Raw genomic sequence first — 24,443 nt, 5'->3', positions numbered from 1 at the left:
ACAAATTTAAGTTTGAGTTTAAGCATTCCATTATTAGCACTTATTTGAGTTAAGATATTGTTCTATCATCAGTTTCATGACTTTCATCATATTGCATACTTTATTTTTTGTATTATTTTATACGACGTATCTATGTTAAACATAGTAATATTAATCGATACACGGCTGGTGTGTTATTATCATTTGATTTATTCTTGACATGCTTGATGTGTTTTCCTTTTGGCCCTGCTTTTACTGTAATTTTTAAATATGACTTATATTGATTTTATTCAGGGCCGTAGTGTTTCTTGAGGGGCGTCCTTTTCAAGCCTTGTGCTTATGACTGTTCCCTCCCATGCAATGATTGTTTATTGTTATTTTACCATGAGATATTGTCAATATATTTTCTGTTGTATGATTTATTTTTGCATGGAAATAAAGAATCAATCAATCAATCAATCAATATGATGTGATATGCGCTATATGATATATAGTGCATATCACATTATGACATAATGTCCCTATGCGCTTCCAAAGAACTTTGGATATGAAAGGACTATTGATATTAGACCAAGTGTACTATAGACCAAATGGCAATTAGACTGATTGGGTTTACCCCATATGGTACATGTATTTGGGTAGTAACCAACTGAATGAAAACTGTCTTTATGCCCAAGTATTTTGTTTTTCTGAACTGAAATCTGTGATAAAAACCTTAACCCTTCTTTTCTCTGTAGCTCCCTTGCGACCATCTGCAATAGAAGTCCTTGAAGACGAATCTAATGACAAGGAGATCACGATCTCTTGGACACCTACAAGTGGGTCCGAGTTCTATCTTGCGACGCTTGTGCATCCCGATGGGAGTGAGGTTTCACATCCCGCAGTCTCAGCCTATGTCCCGCTCGTAGCCACGTTCACCGGCCTGGATAACGGCACGAACTATCGTCTCGTGGTTGCATCCGGGCTCTATCAGTTTGATCAGTACCCTGAGCTCCTGAGCCCTGCTGCTATGATTGAGCATACCACAGGTTGGTTATTATGATTAGGGAAAGGGGGGAGGGAGGGGGAGGGAGGGGGGAGGGGGGGGGGGAGGGAGGGGGAGGGAGGGGGAGGGAGGGAGGGTGGAGGGGTGGAGGGATTTGTGGAACATTTAAAGGTTTCAAGTTTCAAAATTTATTGATCAAAATCCACACATATTGGATAATTTTCAATTTTACAAACAAACACTAATATGGACAATTACAGTGAAACCCAAAGTTACAAATAAAATATATAAATACGAAATACAGAGAGAGAGAGAGTGAGATAAAGATAGAAATACATGTATAGTGGGCCCCTTACTGATAATACATGTAGTTAAGAAACATTAAAAATACTTAGTCACATTCTTGACAAATTAAGATTAACAATTTTCCATGTTGAACCCTAAATCATATTCGATACATATTCATAAAAGATTTGTCGGATGTTTTATCCGACAGCTATCCAAGGAACTCAGCCAGTCAGATTTAAGAAACATTGTCAATTCCTTCACCTTAAATGAAAATGACTTTTATCCTTCTGCGAAAAAGTTGTCAAAAGTTGATATGGTTGTCGAATGAGAAGAATAGGAAAATACAAAAAATATTTTTAATTTAATGAATTAGTTGATACATTATAATTGCCATGACTAAGTAAGAAATGTTATGAAGCCTGGCATTCCAAATAAGCGTGGTTTGGAATATTATCCTTGTAAAGACCAGGGTCCCATAACACAAAGGTTAACGATTGATCGTACGCTTGATTTTCACGATTGATTGTGCATTGTAGTCAATGCAATCAACCGTAAAAAATTGTTCTACGATCATTGCTAAGCTGTTTGTTACATGCCCCAGGTGGGTGTTTCATAAAGCTATTCGCAAAATTACGCACAACTTCACGTACGATTGGAACATGTTCTTAGGTCATAAATGAATTATACAGGGATATCGAATAGCACAAGAAAGGATCACCAGTCGTGCGTAAAGTCATTCGTATCTTACGAACAGCTTTATGAAACACCCACCTGGGTTAAACCTAGGTTTGACTACCAGAGTACTGCCCAATGTTTCCAGTTTAATGTTACCTTTATTGATATATTTCTGTATGCTTTCATGTTCTTGTTTTCTCTCTTTTTGTCCTGTTTTCAATATAGATGCTCTTGGTGAAGACGGTCCTACTTGTAAGTAAAATTATAATAACTAATTGATTAATTCATTTGTTTTATATTTGCTGTTTTACTCCTCTTTTTTCTTGCTCTTGACAATTTTACTAGCTCCTCACCCCCCCCCCCCCCCCGGTGGTAAATTGCCAATTCGTCTACTGCCAACTCGTCCACTCACCGCATGGTCTACTTTTATTTAGTCTCAATGCCATTCCGTCCATTGACATAAATCCGATACCACTTGGTTCAATCATCACTTCTTCTAATCACCAGTTTGTCTATGACCAATTCATCTCATAACCAGATGGTCTAATATTCATTTCATTTTCATTCATTTTTTGCACAATTACTGTAACACTCGGTCCAATTCGACCAAATGGTATACGGACTAAATGGCTATTGGACCTACTGATTATTAGACAGAATGGTGAGTGGACAAATTGGTAATTAGACCATGTGGATAGTGGACGAACTGATGGTAGACCAAATGATAGAAGACAAGTTGACAATTGGACGAATTGGAGTTGGACGAAGTGGAAAAAAAAACCTCTTGCTACAGGCTTAGCATGCTTCACTCAGTTGTACATTTACTTTAATGGTATAGTCTTAATAAAATTAAAATGAAAATCAGTATAATTTTTTTGTTGAGAAAGAAAGTTGGAAGGGGAGGGGGCCTTCTGCCATACGTCCTTCTTTTAATGCAGATACGAACCAATAGCGCCATCACAAGTCCTCAACTACTCATACCTGGCCAGTTTCCTGACCCATAATGCCAGTAAAGTCTAGTAATATAGACCCACTTGAATGATAAGATGCTAATTAAGTACTCAATACATTTTCACCACAATGATTATGTTACCAAGTAGCAAAACAATTACACGTACCTTTCTTCTCAAAACATTTTAGTTATCTATACAAATACAATATTGTAGGCCAATTTATTCTCTGTAGTATTAGTAGATATCTGAAAACGTATATTTCAAAACTGTGCATTTATAACACACAATCAATGAGAGACCGCACACAGTTCACTCCCCCTTTAAAAACTTCTGGCATTGTTTTTTTTTCAGTACCTCCATCACCCTCAACTGTTGTTGCGACCGCCGGATCAGAGGAAACCTCGGTCAGAATTTTCTGGTCGACTCCACAAGCATCTGACAATATCTACAGATACAAGATCGTGTATGCACCATCGAGCAATGGCGGTGAGGCAGCCTTGCTTGCTGACCCGGCAGATGGTAGCAGTGAGATTTTCAACCTTATTCCTGCAGTTCCTTACACATTCTTCCTGTCTTCGGTGGTCCAGAATTTAGAGAACAACACGTTTCTCGAGAGCGAGCCTGTCAATGCAACATACACGATCGGTAAGTTGTTTTGTCCATGGTTGCTTTGGTAAGTGTGTGGTTAAGAAGGTTGTAGTATGGCCCCGTCACAGCATTCTGTGCAAGCCTTTTGGGTGAGTTACGGCCAATCACCTGCAACAAAGTTTTGAGTATGTTGAAAGCTTTTCTGCAGGCAAATCGGACATGGTATGACTTTGGCGCTCACCTGATGGCAAATGTGTGCAAGATATCATAAACATAGATGACCTGCGGGTAGAAAAAATAGTCACCCCAAGTCACACTCAAAGTTTGCGCGGAACGATGTGACAGGGCCTTTGCAAAGAGCTGTATCTGACTTGACAATATATGTGTCATAACAATTAGAAACCGAATTTATGTAGCACCTTCCAGGGGATACAGAGTGTTGCTTAAGTTAAGAAACACGTATATATACAAAGGTGTGTTTTGGTTTAGGTAAAATAATGTTGTGTAATTGAGGATTTTGTTGCGGGACCTTCATCATGTTGTCTTGCTGAATGATATTCAATTAAAATCAGATGTAAATGGTGAAATAAATTAACTGAATATTTCCAGATACCGGTAATGGAATCGACACATTACATGTATATCCAGACAAATAAAATATCTTTCTTTATGAAAAGACACTGTGTCCTTCTCTGGAATACCGTAACACTGTTTGGAGGCCTTAGCTTATCAGCCATGAAGATAGCCTTGAAAAGGTATAGCAGCTGGCTACTACATGTAAACTCATGCCAGAGGTTAATTGGTTCAGTGTTCTAGAGAGACTCCAAGCACTTAAACTACCAAGTTTTGAATATCGGAGACAAAGAGGTGACCAAATTCAAGTGTTTAAGACTGTATTTGCTAAGTGTACAATGGATTGCATCGACTAAAGTTGACTATTCTGAGGCGTTGAATTAGTTGCCCAAACATGGAGTAGAGCGTGTGCAGCGCTTTGTAACCGAAAGGAAAAGGCGCTGTATCAAATGTCTGTTGGATTAGAAAAAGCTTTTAAAAGTCTGTAACCCGGGTGAGTAACAAGCCATAGGTTTTTTTTGTTGAGGTGCATTAGAAAGGAAGATATTTCATTTTGTCATTTCAGACCCCACACCTGGAGAAGTTTACGTGCTAACCAAGACCAATAGTTCAATTACCTTCATCTGGACCCAAGTTGGCCAGCCCTCTTCCTTTGCACTCATTTTGACATCTAACGGCGAACAGATTGGCGATGAGGTCACGGTGTCTGGTTCGTATCGGCCGAGTTACACGTTCGAAGGCTTACAATCCAGTACCGAGTATACTGTGACTGTCAACCACCACACACAGTTCGAAACACAGACTGGTTCATCAGTGGAGGCATCTTACAATGCCACCGCAACTACAAGTGAGTAGCAAGCATGTTCATACCTATGGAGCTTGGGGCCCCCATTTCATAAAGAGTTCATATAAAAGCAACTCTTGCTGGAATGTCAATAACCATGACAACAGTGAAAACTGCTTCCCGATTGGCTCTTCCAATGAAAGTTGACATTCCAGCAAGAGTTGCTATTAGCAACTTATTTATGAAATAGGGCCCAGATGTCGGCATATTACATGGACATTTCAGTGCTATTACCAATGTGCACAGGAAAATGGGTCAGTATTTGTTCACGATGAGAAAACCTTGTTTTAGAATGGGATGGCCCTTTAGCATATTTTGTATTCTTTGTTTCTTTAACTCACCCTCAAATGAGCATTGATTCAGATCCACACATTTTCTGCCCAAATCATTTCTGACATGTCTCAGAATCAATTGTTTGTAATCGTGTGGATAATTTACTAATTCATTGTTCTCAAATAAAAAAAGAGATGTCACTTTTACTATTAATGTTAAGTTAATGATCAGACATTTTTGATGATTGTGTTATCTATCTCTAAATACGGGTTTTCTTTTTTTTTGTGAGATACACTACAGCAGAGTTGACAATATATCCCTTCTCTTGCAGACCCAAATCAACCTGGACCTGTCAGTATCCTCTCCGAAGAGCGAGTATCCCTCGTCATCGGTCTTGAAGAACCCCCTGTTTCAACAAGTTTTGATAGCTACCTGATATCCTTCAGCAGGGATGGAGTCGATGTCGAGATGCTCGCTGGGTCAGCCGACGCCGATGACGTATCGTTTGAAATAGACGGTCTTTTCCCAGATACGTCATACACTATCTATGTAAGATCAGCGTACGGTAGTGGGCCGTCTCGGAGTGTTAGTGAGCCATCTGTAACAGAAGGAAACACCGGTAGGTTATTACTTTACGTTGCTTGTCCTTATCTTCCGCCTTGTACCATGACATCCTCCTCCCTCGATTCCTAATTGAAATTAGAGGAAAAAATTAAGCTGGGGACAATGCTTTCCAGACATGTGTGCCCCTAGACTCTGGAATGACCTTCCAAGATATATGCGACTTTCCCCTCTTTGGAAGTATTTAAGAAACATCTCAAAACTCTGCTTTTTAATCAATAATCTTTACATGCATTAGTTATTATAATTTTCTATTCCATCATTGTGTAAAGTGCTGTGAAACAATGATATATTGTAAATGTGCTATATAAATGAACATATTAAAGGTGACAAATCTTGTAGGTCTATGCCTGCTCATCGATCAGTGGAAACACTATTATACAAATGACGTGGGTTAGATTAGTGAATCCTGTAACTATGATATTTTCCAGCTTTAAACGCCTAGCCACTCTGTGTCAAGGCTTTCGACAATTTTGACGTTATCAATGCTCAAATTTGCTGCGTATTTTGGCATGAATCCCTCTATAAAGCCACTAAATATGTATTTTTTTTTAACGGCTTTCCTGCATTCCTCTTGATGATGGATTGTAATGAAAGATTGATTGCTGGCTTCTCATGCAAAGGGCATGACTGTGACTGGCTTTTGACAAAGTTCATGTACCTAACTAATTCTAATTAATTTGCTTTGAAAATAAAACGCACTGTTGAACCAATAGTGGGCAAAATATAGAAACAAACCATCTTAAGTGAAAGTGGACAAAGATGAGTGTTCCAATGAAAGTTTTATATTGCTCTATTTGAAAGCAAAGGAAGGAAGAGAAGAAGTATCCTTGACTGCATCGCCTACCAATAAGAGGCTGCGAATCTTGTCACAAAATACATGTTCTTCTTCTAATTAGGTCACTACACAGGTCCTGTTCAGTAGAGGGTACAAGATCTGGCTTTGGGGTTAAAAGACTTCAGGAGAGCGTTTCATGAAAATTTTCATCTGACATGTCAGATCTGACAACCTTCCTTGATTTTAATTGACTGGTATCTGTCGGATAAAACGCCCGACAAGCCCTTTCATGAAATGCTCCCCAGATCTTTTGCAGTGCATGGCTCTGGTAGGAGGGGGCAGACCAAAAAGTGTCGCATCTTCTGATACGCATGTTTTCTTGTTTTTCTGTACTGCAGTAACCCCTCTTCCTGGGGAAATTGTCATCCTGGACTACACAAGCACCACCATCGAGTTCTTGTGGGGAGACAGCACGATGGAGCCGGGATTTGTCCGCGAGGAGGTGAGCTACTCACCGATGACCAACTCATCTAGTGAGGAGATCATCAGTGAGAGAAGAAGAAGACTGGTTGACCTACGTCCCGGGGTTCTCTATACCATCAACCTCAAAGTGATATCATCCAGTCCCATGGAAAACAGTACCTCACAGAGGACAGGTACGAATCCATTATTTTGTTTGTATTCTGTCAAGATGTAACTGCCAATGTACATGTGACTGCCAGTCGTTGACAGCTCCTATGATACATCCCAAGCAGTGTCAGTTTGCATGTTTTATCCCTGCAATGAAAATATTCATAAACCTTTTATTGTAATAAAATTAATATTCCCAGTTTTACAAACACCAAACAATATGGCAGGGTTTTTATTCTTTATGTAGATTTGTGATTACTGTTCCCTGACCCCCTATTGGTCAGATATTTTTGAAAAAAAAAATCTCTAATTCACAAAGATTACACACTGCTTGACAGGTTACGATTTCATCCCTAGAAATCTATTTCATCGATACATGTATGATGAAAATAATGATAATGGTATTTAAGTAGCACTGTTCATGCTTGTGCCGCAGCCCTCTACATTCATTAAACAAGACAATAGGATAATCGACGTTAAAAAGAAAATCATTCAAGAAATGTGTTGACGTGTATATGACTTTCATGTGACTATTTTGCAGTTCCCCTGCCGCCAAATAACCTGGAAGTGGTTGAGGAGACTCCGTTGACAGTAACCTTCAGCTGGGGTCTAGAGGACACTCAACTGGACAACTTTGTCATCTTCTACATGCTGAACGGCGAGAGTGTGAACGTGACGGTTAATTCGGGGCTGAGGACATACGCACTGATGAATCTACAGCCTGATACGGTGTACGACTTCAGTATGGTGACAGTCAGCGGGGATGAAGAAAGTGTCTCTGTTCCTGCACGTGGAGTAACAGGTCCGTCACAAGCTTTTCATTTTTTCTAGTCATTCTTGTCCTTATCAACACTACTGTCAGTTAGTGCCGCCAAAGCTGGCTTTTCATTTTTTTTTATCATTCTTGTTCTTATTATCCACTACTGTCAGTTAGTGCCGCCAAAGCTGGCTTTTTATTTTTTTAGTCATTCTTGTCCTTATCCCCACAACTGTCAATTAGTGCCGCCAAAGCTGGTTTGCTTCCGTCCGTCGACCAGGCATGACAGCTTGGTGGTAGAGTGCCCGCCTCAAAATATTTTCTAGAAATGATATATTCATACATTCACTGTTTTCTTGACAATTCAGTATGCTTCTCTTTGTTTTCAAAGAACATTGAGTGAATTTCCAAGAGAAAAATTCTGACATTGATGGATTTCCATATACTTGAGATTGATCAGATCAATCATAACTCTTCGTAAGACGGGGCCCTGATTTACATTCTGCAAAAGGAAGCAAGTGATACCTCAGTCAAATTTGAGTTATTGTTGTTCTGAAACACCCTTTGTGTGTTGCACGTTCAGGCAAAATTTGGGGAAGAAATGATCATTCTGTGGAAAGATATTGAAAAAAATATGCTGTTGAATTGCACTGACACCTATGTAAATGACGAACACACATTGCTCATTTACAACAAATTATGCTTTTGTCACTTGCTTCCTTTTGACAAAGTACGGCAGCATTTAGTTCACACTGACCCCCTAACTTAAATGCATTTTAAAGTTATTTTTCACTCTTCTACATCCTGAACAGTTGCCCTTCCTCCGAACACCATCCTAGCTGCGGAAACGACAGCCACAACCATCAATCTATGGTTCTCCCCCATCCTCGGCCCGACCGGTGCATACGACGTCGAGGTTGAGGGGGTGGATGGTCCAAACACGATTATCCAGCCCGACGAGCTGCTGAACATTCAGCTTACCGGCTTGTCGCCGAGTACTGTGTATGAGATCCAGGTCAATAGGATGACACAGAATTATCGTCAGTCTGTCCGGACAAGTAAGCTAAGTCTTTATGTTATTTTGTATTGATGTGGTTTACTAGTGAAGTACATGTAGTTAAAGGATTTTTTTTTTTTAATTCCTTGTTCTTTTCTTGTTCTTCTCGTTGGTTGTTGGTGTTTGGTCAGCTTTTACACAAGTATAACACCAAATATGAAATGAAGATGGTTCTGAAGAGTCACTTACTAGATGTTGAGCTGCAAATACCGTGATATGGATCAATAGTGAATAGGTTTTTGAGCTAGGAAGCACAATTCAGGGGGGTGTTTCACAAAGTTTTAAGTATGACATCAGGTCGCACTTAAAATGCCAATGCATACAAGATGTGCAACGCGTACTCTTATTTATCAATGTGCAGTAGTGCGTGTCTTCCTCGCATAATCTGACCAATGCAGTCATGCTTTTTATACTGCACGCAACTAGACATTTAAGTGCAACTTTTATTCATACTTAAATATTTGTGAAACACCCCCCTGATTTGTGCTTCCAACACCAAAACCGGACTTGAAATCTCACAGTGTAAAACATATATGTTCGGCTTCCTTTGATTTTAGCATTCAGATCAAGACAGTTAAACTAGACTTCAGAGTACGGGCCCATTATTATGTGTTTAAAAAATACTTTTCTGCATAAAAACGTTACATACCGATAAGACCTTCTGCTCATGTAGATCGCATTTCTTGCCTTCCTTGAATGTTTGAATGTATTTTACATGTAGTTTTCATTGTAACACTGTAATCTATTACGGTAAATGTAAATATCCCTGTGTAGTGTTTTACGTAGCACCTTGCCAGTGATTTTCACTTGACAAACATGCCCTCAGCCAATCAGATGCAAGGAATTCAGTAGCTTATAACAGTTGGCAATAATAATCATTGACTATTTGCTTCATGAAATGCTACCCTGCTCATTTCTATGACATAGATCCGCCAAATCCTGGCAATGTGACAGACGTCGAACCCGGTCGATTCGGCGTTGAATTCAGCTTCAGCCCTGGGCAACCTGCAGATGCCGTCAACTTCTATGAGATTTACGGCGAGGTAATGTAGTTTATATTCATTTTGATCAATGTCTCATTGTTTCATGGTATCATTGTGTCGTTTTCTCAGTGTACATATATCTCATTGTGTCATTTTCCAATTGTATGTCGACTTTGCATTGTCTCATTGTGTTATTGACTAGTGTTTTATTTTGTGTCATTTTCCCAATAAATTTGTCATCCCATTATCACATTGTGTTATTTTCCAATGTATTAGACATTGCACCATCTCTTTGTATACGTTTCCCAAATTAATTATGTCACTGTTTATAGGTATTTATTATTCATTTATTTATTTATTTAATTACACATATTTAAAAACGGTAGCCCAATCAGCAGAAACACTGGTTTTGATTGGGGCCCTTTGTAAAAATACAAAGTAAAAATATACATACACACAGACATGTATATAGGCCTAGTACAAACAAAGGTGATAAAACTAGTCTTGATTAAACTATATACATAGTGTACAGCAATATATGTTACAACGTACAATATAAATTTGAATATATAGTAACCTTAGGATATTGAGCAAAAACAAAAAGGTGAATATTCGATAAGTACATACTTGGAAATTCTGCTCGAATCTATAGCACAAAAGATTAAACAATATCAAGTAGAAAATAGTAAATGTGAAAAGTGAATTGGGCTGAGAGAATTAAACTAAATGTGTAAACATACGTAAATAGTACATATAAATCCATGGATACAAATATAAAAATATATAATACATTGTGTATTGTCCCATTGGGTAATGTTCCCATTACAGTTTTTCTTTGCATTGTCTCATTGTGTTATCGAGAAATGTTTGGTTTTTTTCTTCTAGGATGATGGTTCTTCAAGAATCCTGGGCAACCCCTCTTGTTGCAACCAGGTATTGCTTGCATCCATTCCTGCCGCCGCTCCTCTGACCTTTGAAGCTACGGGACTTAATCCAAATACACCTTACGTCTATGAGATTAGATCTCTCCTCGACAGTGCTGGTGACTTTCCCATGCAAAGAAGTAATCAAGTACAGCTAGTTGAATTCACGACAGGTAATAGTTGGAATTATAAACCTCACAGTATTCATGTATGTGTTATTATAGTCCTCTGATTGGCCCAATGTGCGGTTATGGAAATTGCTATCGACTGCCAGGCAGTCTAGAGGAAAATGTAAATTCCTTGAATGCCTTCTTGTAAAAGTAGTTGTTTTGATGGTTGATCTGTTAATTTAAATACAGAATTGGGTCAAACTTTTCTTTTCATTTTTTTTTTGCTTTTCCATAGCTCTACCCCCTTATTTGCTATAAATTGAACTTGCTACTTAACAATTACCATTATTGTTTTTATTTCATTATCATTATCATTATTATCATCATTGTTGATGTTGTTAGTTTTTCATCATTACAAATTTCATGACTATCATAATTTGTATTATAGTTATGTATCACTGTTTATAGTCATGTACATGTATCACTGTTAACTTGATGCCTTTTGATGTATTTTGTGTATTTTGTGTATAACAAGCTATGTAATAAATATGTATTCTGTTTCCACATTTTTTCGCTCAAACTAACAACTTATATTTTCTCCCAATGGGAGCCTAATTTTCTACAAGCTCTGCTTTTTATTTAGGCTCCTCACTTTTTTTTACATTTTGTAGTGTACCTTATGTTAAATACTAATGTTAGATAGTTAATTTGATCATTGATACACTATGTTTACAAATACATATGTTATGTATATTATGTTATTTGTTTTAAAAGTGGAATAAATAAATAAATAAATAATTCACCCCTAAAACAAATTGACAAATTCCCTCCAATTTTTCGCTTCCAGCTTCACTCCCGCTTGGGAGCCTAATTTTCTACAAGCTCTGCTTTTTATTTAGGCTCCTCACTTTTTTTTACATTTTGTAGTGTACCTTATGTTAAATACTTATGTTAGATAGTTAATTTGATCATTGATACACTATGTTTACAAATACATATGTTATGTATATTATGTTATTTGTTTTAAAAGTGGAATAAATAAATAAATAAATAATTCACCCCTAAAACAAATTGACAAATTCCCTCAAATTTTTCGCTTCCAGCTTCACTCCCGCTTGGCGACCTCGACGTCCGCGACATAACAACCACCACAATCAACCTCATATGGCTCACAACAGGCTTAGAATCACTGGCATTCTTTCTCAGCTACAAGCAGGCGGATGCGAGTTCCTTCAACACCAGTTTTACAAGAACTGAGCCGGGGACCCAGTACGCGGAATTCACGCTGGAGTCCCTGCTTCCCGGTGAATTGTACACTGTTAGAATACAGAATGGGGAAAATGACCTCAACGATGAAATCACGCAGAGAACCCGTAAGTATGACTGAAACGTGAACGTCAGTTTCATAAAGATGTTTGTAAGTTATGAATAGCTTTGTGCACGACTGGTGAGCGTTTCTTGTCTTGTGCTAAACGGTGTATCCCTATGTAGCTGACCTAGCACCCAAAACACGCTCGAGTCTTGCATAAAGTTGTCTGTGACTTAATGTACTTCTTTATAAAATACCCATCACTGGTCGTAACAATTAAAAAATGAGTTCGTTATAGAATCTTCTAAAATGACAACCAAAGTGTGTATATGTATGAATAAAAAGATATGTGCCAAATTGTTTCTGCCAACATGTAATTGCTGAGAAATTGACAAAACTAGTGTGGCGTTCTAGCAAGATGTTTGGTCTTTTCCAAGCAGTAATAATACTACACTGCCACACATGTGCATTGGTGATCTTAACTATGTTCGTTTTTCAAATTTGATCATTTTACAGTGTTAATGGTTTATGTATTGTTTCTGTTATTGTTATAATTGATGAATCATTTTAGTGTATAAATTTAATATTTTGTTTGTTCGTACCTTAAAAAGTACCCTAGATATAATTATCATTATTATGTAAATAACCATTAATATCTCGATCTACCTTGCTGTGGTGACAACTAATTCTAGTTAGGGTCAAAGGCCTCTTGTCATAGGATAGAACTGCAATGGAAGGTCCTAATGTGATAGGGAAATGGTGATAAGAACGTGCATAATTAATCCACGGAAGATTTTGGAATCGCCAAAATAATCAGAAATTAAACCTGTACTTTTGTGATCCATTTTATTTCATGACTTTTCTAGAATTTATTTTGATTTTTGCACGGTGGCTCATTCCTTCTCACTTTTCTTGGTTGTTTCCAGGTCCGAATTCTATCACGCGATTGACGACGACCGCCCGCACATCCACCAGCCTCTCCCTGGAATGGGGTGCAGCTGACGGTGTTCTTTCTTACTATGAAGTTGTTTACGATCCCCCAACCATCTATTTTCCACGACGAACCGAAGTGCAAGCAGAGGAACCACTCAATCTCACTCTTTCTGGACTGTTCCCTAATACAACTTACACTGTTACCGTGGTAACATGGTCTGGCACCGGTGCTGACGAAACATCTAGCACTCCATTCACTGGCTCGTTCCAGACAGGTATGGAAGCAATCTAAAATCTCTGGAATTAAGCTCAGGTTCAATTCTAGACTAAACAAGAATTTGAGTCAATACTTGTCTTCATGAAGTCCTATGAACTGGGGAGCATTTCATCATCATATTTGTCCCACAAGCTGTCAGACCTGATAACTTTCTTAGATTGTAATTGGCTGAGAAGAACTGTTGCTATGGTAACTGTCAGATATAATGGGACTTGTCTGATAAAACATCCAAGTCCTTTCATGAAAAACTCCCCAGGAATGTACTGACATCTCAAGGATCCTTATAGAGCTACTAACCATCTCAAAAAAATTATTGTTTTTCCATTTTATTTAGTGCAAGCCCAACCGCTGACACTTGTCCTCCTATTTGTCAACAAGACTCGAGCCCAATTCACCTGGGGGTTGGATGGTCTTGTAAACACTTTCTTGGCTATCTTGATGTATTAGCATCAGCTTAAAAATCCTGAAAACCTCATGCCAATCAGTGCTAAACATTGTAGTTATGATTACAACAATAGCGGAAACAATGTTTTTGATTTTCAGTAATGGACAAGGCGCTACCTGCCTTCAAAACTTGTTTGTTTTCCATTATATTTAGTCCAAGAACAACCGCTGACACTCATCCTCCTGTTTGTCAACAAGACTCAAGCCCATTTCACTTAGGGGTTGGCTGGTCTCGTAAACACTTTCTTGGCTATCTTGATGTATTAGCATCAGCTTAAAAATCCTGAAAACCTCATGCCAATCAGTGCTAAATATTGTAGTTATGATTACAACAATAGCGGAAACAATGTTTCTGATTTTCAGTAATGGACAAGGCGCTACCTGCCTTTAAAACTTGTTTTCCATGATTTGATTCAGTGCAAGCCCAACCCATGACACTCATCCTATTTGTTAATGAGACTCGGGCCTACTTAACCTGGGGCTTGGCTGCTGTGGTAAGCACGTATCGTGTTGAAGTGACATCTCCAGAATCGTTACAGAGTTACTAACCATGTCTAAAAAAATTGCTTTCCATTATATATAGTCCAAGAACAACCGCTGACACTTATCCTCTTATTTGTCAATGAGACTCGAGCCCACTTCACCTGGGGGTTGGCTGCTGGGATAAACACTTACAGTGTTGAGGTGACATCCTCTGCACAGGACAGTCAGATGACGACTCCAGTAGAGGTCCCACCTGGAGCTGCTCCTTCATCTGTGAGTGGCGAGCTGATGCCGGGTAACTTGTATGTTGCCAATGTTCGAGCTGCTGGTGGACCTGGACCTGGTCCCGACCTACTCTTCAGAACGAGTAAGTCTTCATTATTTATATTACAACACAACAGTGGTAGGTATGTGCTGTGGGCGAAATAAAAGACGGGGGCTTTGGAACGGGCTTATTGTAAAAAGGAGGGTCTTCGGAACTACAAATGTTTGTGAAAACGGGGGTCCTTGGAACGGTTCGCCTGCATGTGAGAGCGTATGCATCCCTATGGAAAGGGTGTATACGTGCATGCAGCTAGCCTGGTGGCACGGGCGGCATGTGCACTTGCGCAGAGGCAAAGATCGGACGGCGCTTTGCGGGCCGCTTTTCACCTAAAATGCAGCTCATTGTAGCGAATCAATTTGGCCTGAACGGAGTAACTAGAAGTATGCGAAGCTTTGGAATGGATTTCATTCTTTTTTCTCAATAAGAAGAAAATGCTATGCCTTGGAACGGAAATTTGAGTGTAAAAATGGGGTCCTCTCCGCGGCCCACACCCACCATGCATTATATACTGAGTGCCCCCCCCCTGGGTTTATAAAGGAAACCTAGACCATACGTCTGCAGACAGTCGTAATTATCAATTTCCAATGGAATATTCTTCAAATTATCTGCTACAGCCCAACCTCCCATAAGTTTATCAGTGGAACGCTGGACCAGTGGTCCGCAATGAAGTGGTTGATAATCATAATTATCGATTTAAAAATGATTTTTTTTGGTCATTGTTTTTCAGAGCCGAGACCTCCCATGGGGCTATCAGTGGAACCCGGACCAGTAGGCTATTTCTCCTTGCTTGTTGAATGGAACGTGCCCGAGGATACAATTTTCAGCGAGTTTGAAGTCCGCATCCGGCAAGTAGATCAGGTCGAGACCATGAGGTCAGAGGTCGTTGATGGCTCTACCACAGAGCTGGTCCTCGAGGATCTCATCCCGGAAGTGAACTACACCGTGGAGGTGCTGACGATCTCGATGGGGGAGGGATTTACATCTGTGAGTGATGCGATTGATGCTGTGGGCATGACGGGTAAGTGACATTGAACCCTGTGCAAAAATTAGAAAAATAACTTATCAGGAAGAGTCATTCCTCTTAGTACTAACAAAATTTCAAGTTGTAACATTGAAGAAAAATCAAGTGCTTCTTTGACACAAATTTTTGCAGACTGGTTGGAAGTTTCACTGAGATCACACAGTGTGCACATCTCATGCTAGAGTGATCCCCAAACTTCAAACATATTTTTGGAAGCTCTTGCTAAGTTTCTTCTCCATTTATTCAAGTACTTGTGTGAGTTGATCAATTTCAAAGCTTATGATGTGTTTTTTTCGAACCCAGATGAAATTCTCAAACTTCATTTAGACTGAAGTATCGTAGGTCTTGGGTGGTTTTCAAAAATCAGTGAAACCAAACACATAAGGGAAGTATAGCATCTCTTGCTGCTGTACCCTATCTCTAGAACTCTCTCCCCGCACAAATAAAATCTCATCCACTCTTAACCCATTGCCTAATGGAACCGGGTAGTCCCTGTACAAAGCTTATGAAAAAAGATAGAATTCAATAGTCAACAGGTTAACCCATTGCCTACTGGAACCGGGTCGTCTCTGTACAAAGCCTATGGGAAAAACAGAATTCAGTAGTCAACTGGTTAACCAACCTACTGGAACCGAATAGTTCCTGTACAAAGTCTATTGGGAAAAACAGTATTCAGTGGTCAACTGGTTAACCCTTTACCTACTGGAACCGGGTCGTCTCTGTACAAGCCTATGGGAAAAACAGAATTCAGTAGTCAAGAGGTTAATACATTTTTTTTTCTTTTATCAGATCCATTCCCGGATGGAACCTTGATCGTGACTGACTACAATACCACCACCATAACGGTCAATTGGCGCAAGCAAGATGGAGTGGACTATTTTACACAGTTGAGTGAGGTTGGTCAACAGGTGAGAGAGGAATTTCAAGGTCGACCTGAGGAGACATCGGCGACTGCCACCACTTTCTCGTACACGTACACAGACCTAGTTCCTGGAAGAAATTATGAGCTCATTGTCAGAAGCACTGATGATAGCATTTTTGATGTCCTTATCCGCGCGACCCAGAGAACCGGTGAGAGATGCTAGAGTTAACCCATTTACTACTGAAAGCCTGGCTTACACCTTTGTGTTTTAGGCTGTGTATGGCTGTTTTAACCAGTTGTTGCCAAATTCAAAGAGGCAGAGTCAAGATTAATATTACATTTATGAAAGCTTTGTATCTCTTTAGGAAAAGGAAACTCAATTGAACATAGCCAAATTATTATCAATTTTAATAGAAAAGTGCCAACTTCTCCCATTATTGCTAAAGAGCAGAAGAAGATTAATTTTGACCTCATGAAAGATATGTTCCTCAAACAGTAAAGAAACTTGAATTGAATGCATCATTTGTTTTATTCCAATGCAAGTTCCAACACCTCCAATGAATCCCTCGGCCGCACCACTCGGTGGAGAGATCATCACTGTGTCCTGGATGGCAGCAGAGAATGACTTGGAGTTTTACGAGGTCACCACCATTCCTGCCCCGGAGTCTTCCATCGTGAGCGTTCCGAGAGATCAGCTGACGGTTGATGTAGAAGGGTTAGAACAAAACACAGAGTATGTCGTCGAGATCAGGAGTGTGAGCGGTAGCGGGGATTCATCGCAGAAGAGCGTTCCCGTTTCAGTAAATGTCACTACAGGTAGGCATAATAATAGCATCGCATCCCAGTGAATCAGACTCTGGACTTTGAAACAGAGGGTCATGGGTTAGAATCCAAGCCATGGCATAATTTCCATTTAATACGAAGAAATTTGTACAATAATAAGTTTAAACAAAAACGCAATTTATCACATAAGAAATGCAGCATATTTGATTGGAAAAAGGTGTATCAAACGATAGTTACTAATTTAGCATGACAAAAGCTTACCACGAGTAGGAGAGATGTTGTGATTGGTGAAAATTGAATGAATTGATTAATTTTATAGCTCATTCTGACTATTGGTCTCCTTCCTTCCTTCATCTCACAAACAGAACCAATTATCATGACAGTCTTTTCTGTTGTGCCCGATGCTCTGCTCATCAGCTTCACTGCCATTGATGGTGTCGTGGATGGGTATCGCTATGGATACCGTGCCCTTCCATCTGGCGCATTCACTTACGACCTTCTAACTGCATCTCAAAACGAATTTTCTATCACCAACCTAAGGTCTGGTGCTTTGTATGAGATAACGCTAGATACACGTCGAGGAGACTCCAACACGGAAGTCGACAGAATCGTGGCCAGAACAAGTTAGTATGATAATAATGATAATAAAACATAAGATTACTACAGCACACTTTTTATCTTGATTAGATGCTCAAGATGCTTCAGGGTCCAATTGCATAAAAGTTACTATTACGGTAACATTGCCATCCAACGGTAACTACCATGGCAACAATGCTCAACCAATCAAAATCAAGGATTGCATTAAAGATACCAATAGAAGGCACATTTACTATAATAGTAACTTTAATGCAACAGGGCCCTGAGCAAATTAGAGAAAGAAAAAAATACATTATAGGTTCAAACTCCAACAGTGAATACATAAATGGTTGTGAGTTGAAAAGCACTCTTATACAGGTATGTCTTCAGGTTGCCCCCGAAGGCGGTTGCTGACGTCTGGGTTTTCAAACTCTGTATAGGAGAATTCCACAGGGTCTACCTCCGCATGAGCAAAAGGCCAGTTCCCCTCTGATTTCTTTGAAATGCCTCCAGGGCCCTGTCTTACAAAGATTTACAATCGATCCAGTCAATCGTAACTCTGTGGAAATCCATCAGCATTAACAATTGCTTCATTATGACAACATAATTGTATCGCAACATCTTTTTTTTGTCTTATTTCATCAAGGACCTGTTCGCCCGATGATTATTGATTCAGCCACGGAGGTCAATGACAATTCAATCACCATAGAATGGACAGCCCCCTCTACTGCCGATAGTGATTATGATGGATTCCGCATGACCTATGACCCCACTGATGGGGCCTTGGAGTCCCCCCTCTCTCTGGATAAGACAAGGACTTCTCTTACCCTGACCCGACTTGAACCGGACAGTTCTTACGATGTCACCTTGGTGGCCGTCTCTGGTCAGGGAAGAACAGAACAAGAAAGCTTTCCTGCTGAAATTACTGTTCAAACAGGTAAGGCACATTTTACATGTATAACCACTTTATTATCCAATCTGGGGCCCATAATACAAAGCTTAGCAATGATCGTAGAACATTTGTCTACGATTGATTCCATTGACTACAATGTACAATCAATCGTGAAAATCAAGCGTCGATCAATCGCTAATGTTTGTATTACGGGCCCCTGACATTCAGTTTAGTTTTAAAGCATCACTAAGCAAAAGATGCTGATGAGTTGGAAACGCACTAAAGATTGCATAAGTTCTTCCATATAAAGTCAAATAAAAAATGATAAAAACGTCAATAAATATGTACCTGAACTAAGCGTTAGGTGTTAGGTGCTTTTGAGTTTGAAACACAGAAGAGTCTGCATGAGTTGTTTTTTCCATAAGTCACATCCAAATATCAATAAAGTGTCAATATCTCTCTGATTGAAGCGAAAGGCGCTCAGGAGATTGAAACCCAGAAGAGTCTGCATACGTTGTTCTTTCATAAAGTCCTATCCAAAGATTAACAGTGTCAGTATCTCTTTGACTGATGTAAAATGTGCTAATGAGATTGGAACATTGAAGGGTCGGTATCAGTTGTTCTTCTACATGTCAGGCAATCTTCTAAGTTGAAGCAATAATTTAGACCAGACTATGGAAAGCGTTTGCTTCTATATTTCGTCAAATTTTGAACAAGTCGAACAGATGTTCGAGATATTTAACTAAGGCAGATTTATGTGTACACCCCCTCAAAAAAGAAAAAAGTTTATGGATGTGATTTGGCATCACTTCATGAAAACTCTGCTATTTTCTTTCATATTGACTCGTTCTATATCCACATTTATTTCGAAATATTTGAAGCAACATGCACGAAAGTCAGTAAAAGCAATTATTCGTAGCAAATTTTTGGTGTGAAGGTCACCTGCAGAAAATGATGAAACATCAGTAATATCTCCATTTTCTCATACTTTTTTCTTAGATGCTGGTGAACCGGGTGGTGTGAATATCAAGGAGGTCAATGAGACTTCAATTCGCATCACATGGAATAGAGTTGATGGCGCCAGCTATAGCCCAACCATCGACCCAGATGAAGGAGATTTGAGAATCTTGGGTGAGAACTCAGCCATCTTTGAAGAACTCACGCCAGGTCAACTGTACACTCTGATGACAGGGCAATCGCCTGGGCCCTCAGGTCCACCTACACAGCAGTATACAGGTGAGTGTATTCAGCTGGTCCTTAAAGACTATAAAACCACTTGGGCCCTCTGGTCCACCTACCAACAGTATACAGGTGAGTGTATTCAGCTGGTCCTTAAAGACTATAAAACCACTTGGGCCCTCTGGTCCACCTACCAACAGTATACAGGTGAGTGTATTCAGCTGGTCCTTAAAGACTATAAAACCACTTGGGCCCTCTGGTCCACCTACCAACAGTATACAGGTGAGTGTATTCAGCTGGTCCCTAGAGATGATGCAATCACCTGGCCCCTCAGGTCCTCCTTTCCAACAGTATACAGGTGTTTTCAGCTGGTCCCTGAAGACTATGCAATCAGCTCCGCCCTCTGGTCCATCTACCCAACAGTATACAGTTTAGCCAAGTGAGCTGGTTTTTAATTCTCATTTTTTTGCAAAGCGTTTGTTTGCATTTGCCATACTCCACCCAGGCCCATTGCAAAATGAGTTGCTTTATTTTTCAAACAATAATAAGGGAGGGGAGTTTGGGACTTGTGTTTGATATATTTAATTCTGTATAAACACAACTCCTTTTTCTATTATGGTGCTCAAGATGCTTAATAGTAACATGGCTCAGCTTGGCTACCTTTTGCAGTGGTCACAGCATACAGGAGGATTCGTCCTCCTGTTAGCCACTTACACCTGTTAGAATGGCCAATGTAGCTTCATATCTTCCTAAAACTCTTGGTGAATCTGAAGCATGGATTTCTTGATTCAAAATCCAGAGACTTGTTAACTAATCCATGGCACCTCATAACTTAATTTAAAAGGTTTAGATGCCCCAGGTTCAATTTTTTGACAGATGACAAAATTAGAATAGATGATATTTCTTCTCCTACCATCAGTACCAAATCCACCGACGGACGTAGCCATTTCCAGAACGACTGCCTTTGAGCTGGACATATCCTGGACCCCACCATCCGTTGGGTTTTATGACTCCTTCCGTCTGACATACTCCCAGGTTGGAACGGATGATCCGATCTCTGTGTCGGTGCCTGCTAGTGACGAACCCTCTGTGACTCTCCCAGACCTGTTGCCGGAGACGTCATACGCTGTGTCGGTTGTTTCAGTCCGTGGGACAATCAACAGTGAGGCCGATGAGACATCGGGAACAACAGGTAACCTGTGTCCTTTGTTAGATGCATTCAGAGCTGCAAATTAGAAGGAGATTATTTTGTTTTAGTAGGATTTATGGGGAGAGTGACACCAGGGCCCCATCTTACAAAGAGTTACCATTGATCCAATCAATCGTTACTCTATGGAATGGAAATCCATCAGTGTCATAATTTTTATACAGGAAATTTGTAAAATGTCCTTTGTAAACAAAGGAGAACACACCAAATTGTCTAGAAATCAATTAATTTATGGATATACATTCATATCTAGAATTTTTTTTGAACAAACATGTATTTTATATGTTGACTTTGCTGGCTCTCCATAGTTGAGATCGATCAGATCAATCGCAACTCTTTGTAAGATCGGCCCCAGATAGGATTTTTTCCCCTAGAAATAAGATTTTTTAAACTTGTAAGAATTATTTTTGTATGTTTTTTTTAGGTTTTAAGGGAAAATAGGATTTTAGGCTTGAAAATAAGATTAAAATATAGGATTTTTTTCCCAATTAAGGTTGGCAGTTCTGGGTATTGTAGATTAGGGGCATGTTCCATAAAGACTAACTACTGATGTAACTCTACCGCTATGGAAACTACCATGGTAACAGGGCTATGCATCCAATCAAAATCAAAGTTTGTCTGATATTTACAATAGCAAATTTACAACAGTGGTACATGTAAGTCTTCATGGAACGGGCCGCAGGATTTAAATGGAAGTTCATTTCTTTTAGGTTTTATACAGATATTAGATATATACTCTCATTTTGTTACATCTTAAAAGAGTAAGTTTGATGATTAAATAAGACCCAGCCCCCTAAAGTGACAATCCTTTAACTTCTTAAGATGACAATCAAAGCTTATTGGAATTACAGATTTCAATTTACCAATCTGTTGATCGTTGCATTTTTACGTGCTAGGTCGAGCGCCAGAGGGTGTTCCAATTCTTTCAAATCGGACAATCAACAGCATCTCCATCACATGGGCAGTATCTACCCTTCCCTCTGCCACCGGGTACCGTCTGATGATCAGGACAGCTGGAGGAGCGTCACCTCCAGCTGACCTCCCACAATCCGCCACTACCTATACCTTCGAGAACTTGGCTTCAGGCACAAACTACGTTATCAGTCTAAGCATCGTTGGCTCAGTAGAAGCTCCCCAGGAATTGGCAGTGACGACAAGTAAGTTTATCAATAAAGGGATGGATTAGCTTTGTCAAACATTTGCACACAGATCAATAATCAATATTATTACTTATACAAGGCATTTTAGCAGATAAATAAATATCATTCTTTGCTTGCTACTTTCAATGCGAGACCAACGAGGTAAACATTTGTCATGTTGCCCTCCCCGGGCTTTACCCATAGGAATCCTGTACAAAAACAGAGGGCAATATTGGCCATATTTCTGCTTATGCGCTTGCGCAGTAGGAGCCAATTTTGATTGCTAATTTCAATATTTGAGAAATCTGGCTGAACATAGAGGTGGATTAAAGTAAGGGCTGGAACCAGTTCATGAACCAGTGCATTGTAGATAATGTGCGGCGCAGCCAGTGCATACACAAAACCAAGCGCAAGATTTCTATGCGTTAAGTGTACGTGCGTGCCATGGATGATGCGCGACTGCGCCGTAACAATTTACGTCACAATTGCTTAGCAAGGGTTACTTCGCTAAGTTTGTGAATAACCAAAAATCAGAAGGAGCGAAAAGCAAATAGGCATTTCATTTGTTCCAAATAATAGCTTGAATTACACATTGTACAGCCTTAGGTAAAAATAATGATATTGACTGGCTCTTCTTTCGGGAAACATGAAATAGGTTGCCCTTAAAAGAACCATATTGCCCTCGTCAAAGACTCGGGCCAGTATGATTCTGTTCTGGCGACGTATTTGATGTTCCCCTCAAGGCTACTCAATTTTATATAAATATACCTTCTGGACAACTTATACATGTAATACGAATGTGTGGCAATGCTATATTGGTTTTGACAATAGGGAATCTTGTTGAAATCTGTATCTGCATCTGGATTCACATAATTGGGTAGATACATGTATTAACAATAGATATACAGAAAATCGTTGTGCTAGAAGTACATGTTAAAGGGCAATATTGCTGATCAATATCATAAAAAATAATGTTTTTGTTTTATAGGGGATCTAGTGTTGGGTATCGCTTTTTGCAGTCAACTTGCCAAACATCAACATTTGTATCATGTATTATTTGTTACTGTTTGATGTTTTGATATGAATATAATAGAATGAAAGAAAACAGTTTATGAGTAAACAAAATTGAAATAAAACATAAATAATGATGGAGGTACGAGACATCCCTGGGGAACACCCCAAATACAAATAGTTACATAGTCGTGATTGTTGTCTCTCTGCAGTTCCTCAGACTCCAGGTGCCATTCAAATTGAGGACACCACGCAGACTAGCATCACATTCTCATGGGAAAGTGCCGCAGGGAACTTTGATCGCTACACCGTCTACCTCTATCCCTTTACCTCGGATCCTGTTTTCCTGGATGACGTCGAAAGGGGGGCGGACCTCATGTTCTCGAAGAACTACCTTGCTCCAGGGACTTTGTACAGGATACAGGTCTATGCAGTGACAGGAACAACGCTCAGCGCTGTTAGTGAAAGAACAACCTCAACAGGTGGGGTCATGTTGTTTAAAATGAAGACAATGTTGAAGTTAATATAAAAATTTGTTTTATCAGGAAGGCGGTCTTAGGCATCTCGACAATATTTGTATTAGTGTCTTTTCCACAAGATTCTTTTCCTCAATTATTTTCACATTTTATCATAGGTAAAAACAATGGGGGCTGTGAGAAAGGTGGGGCAAAGACTTTTTGCAGGAATCTCACTCTGGAAGGCATTTTTCTTATTTTCTGCTTTATAAAAACATAAGGAAAAAAAAAATCAAAAATCCATATTTTATTGTTCGAAACAGAAATCCTCCGAAAATTACTCAACTAATCGTGGAACTGGCAGCCACGTGCAGCGCTAGATTGACGTAGCTCTATCCCTTGTATTGTTGAGGGCCAAACAGCTAGGGTAGCAGCAACTTCCATCTTTTAACGTCCTTTGGTCTGACGCGGTCGGAGTTTGAACTCCCGACCTGGGTGATATTTTTGTTTAAGATTTGATTTGTAGTAAA

The 24,443-nt window shown here is 39.5% G+C and overlaps 1 protein-coding gene across 1 annotated transcript in view; it reads left to right on the top strand.

Moving 5' to 3' along the window:
* LOC129283387 (uncharacterized) overlaps nucleotides 1-24,443 on the top strand; it is a 163,236-nt gene that overhangs the window by 35,909 nt on the left and 102,884 nt on the right. The window contains exons 23-44 of the mRNA XM_064113673.1: nucleotides 717-1,007; nucleotides 2,153-2,179; nucleotides 3,232-3,525; nucleotides 4,607-4,888; nucleotides 5,490-5,777; nucleotides 6,956-7,213; nucleotides 7,729-7,989; nucleotides 8,757-9,002; nucleotides 9,929-10,044; nucleotides 10,870-11,080; nucleotides 12,121-12,390; nucleotides 13,253-13,534; nucleotides 14,564-14,830; nucleotides 15,516-15,806; nucleotides 16,599-16,880; nucleotides 17,215-17,487; nucleotides 17,820-18,077; nucleotides 18,677-18,967; nucleotides 19,922-20,158; nucleotides 21,021-21,293; nucleotides 22,205-22,465; nucleotides 23,671-23,940. Coding sequence (XP_063969743.1) covers nucleotides 717-1,007; nucleotides 2,153-2,179; nucleotides 3,232-3,525; nucleotides 4,607-4,888; nucleotides 5,490-5,777; nucleotides 6,956-7,213; nucleotides 7,729-7,989; nucleotides 8,757-9,002; nucleotides 9,929-10,044; nucleotides 10,870-11,080; nucleotides 12,121-12,390; nucleotides 13,253-13,534; nucleotides 14,564-14,830; nucleotides 15,516-15,806; nucleotides 16,599-16,880; nucleotides 17,215-17,487; nucleotides 17,820-18,077; nucleotides 18,677-18,967; nucleotides 19,922-20,158; nucleotides 21,021-21,293; nucleotides 22,205-22,465; nucleotides 23,671-23,940 — 5,529 coding nt within the window. The remainder of the gene's footprint in view (nucleotides 1-716; nucleotides 1,008-2,152; nucleotides 2,180-3,231; nucleotides 3,526-4,606; nucleotides 4,889-5,489; nucleotides 5,778-6,955; nucleotides 7,214-7,728; nucleotides 7,990-8,756; nucleotides 9,003-9,928; nucleotides 10,045-10,869; nucleotides 11,081-12,120; nucleotides 12,391-13,252; nucleotides 13,535-14,563; nucleotides 14,831-15,515; nucleotides 15,807-16,598; nucleotides 16,881-17,214; nucleotides 17,488-17,819; nucleotides 18,078-18,676; nucleotides 18,968-19,921; nucleotides 20,159-21,020; nucleotides 21,294-22,204; nucleotides 22,466-23,670; nucleotides 23,941-24,443) is intronic.

Source organism: Lytechinus pictus, chromosome 19, assembly GCF_037042905.1.
Source record: "Lytechinus pictus isolate F3 Inbred chromosome 19, Lp3.0, whole genome shotgun sequence".
In the NCBI taxonomy this organism is placed as follows: Eukaryota; Metazoa; Echinodermata; class Echinoidea; order Temnopleuroida; family Toxopneustidae; genus Lytechinus; species Lytechinus pictus.
This window is presented reverse-complemented; position numbering and strand designations above follow the sequence as displayed.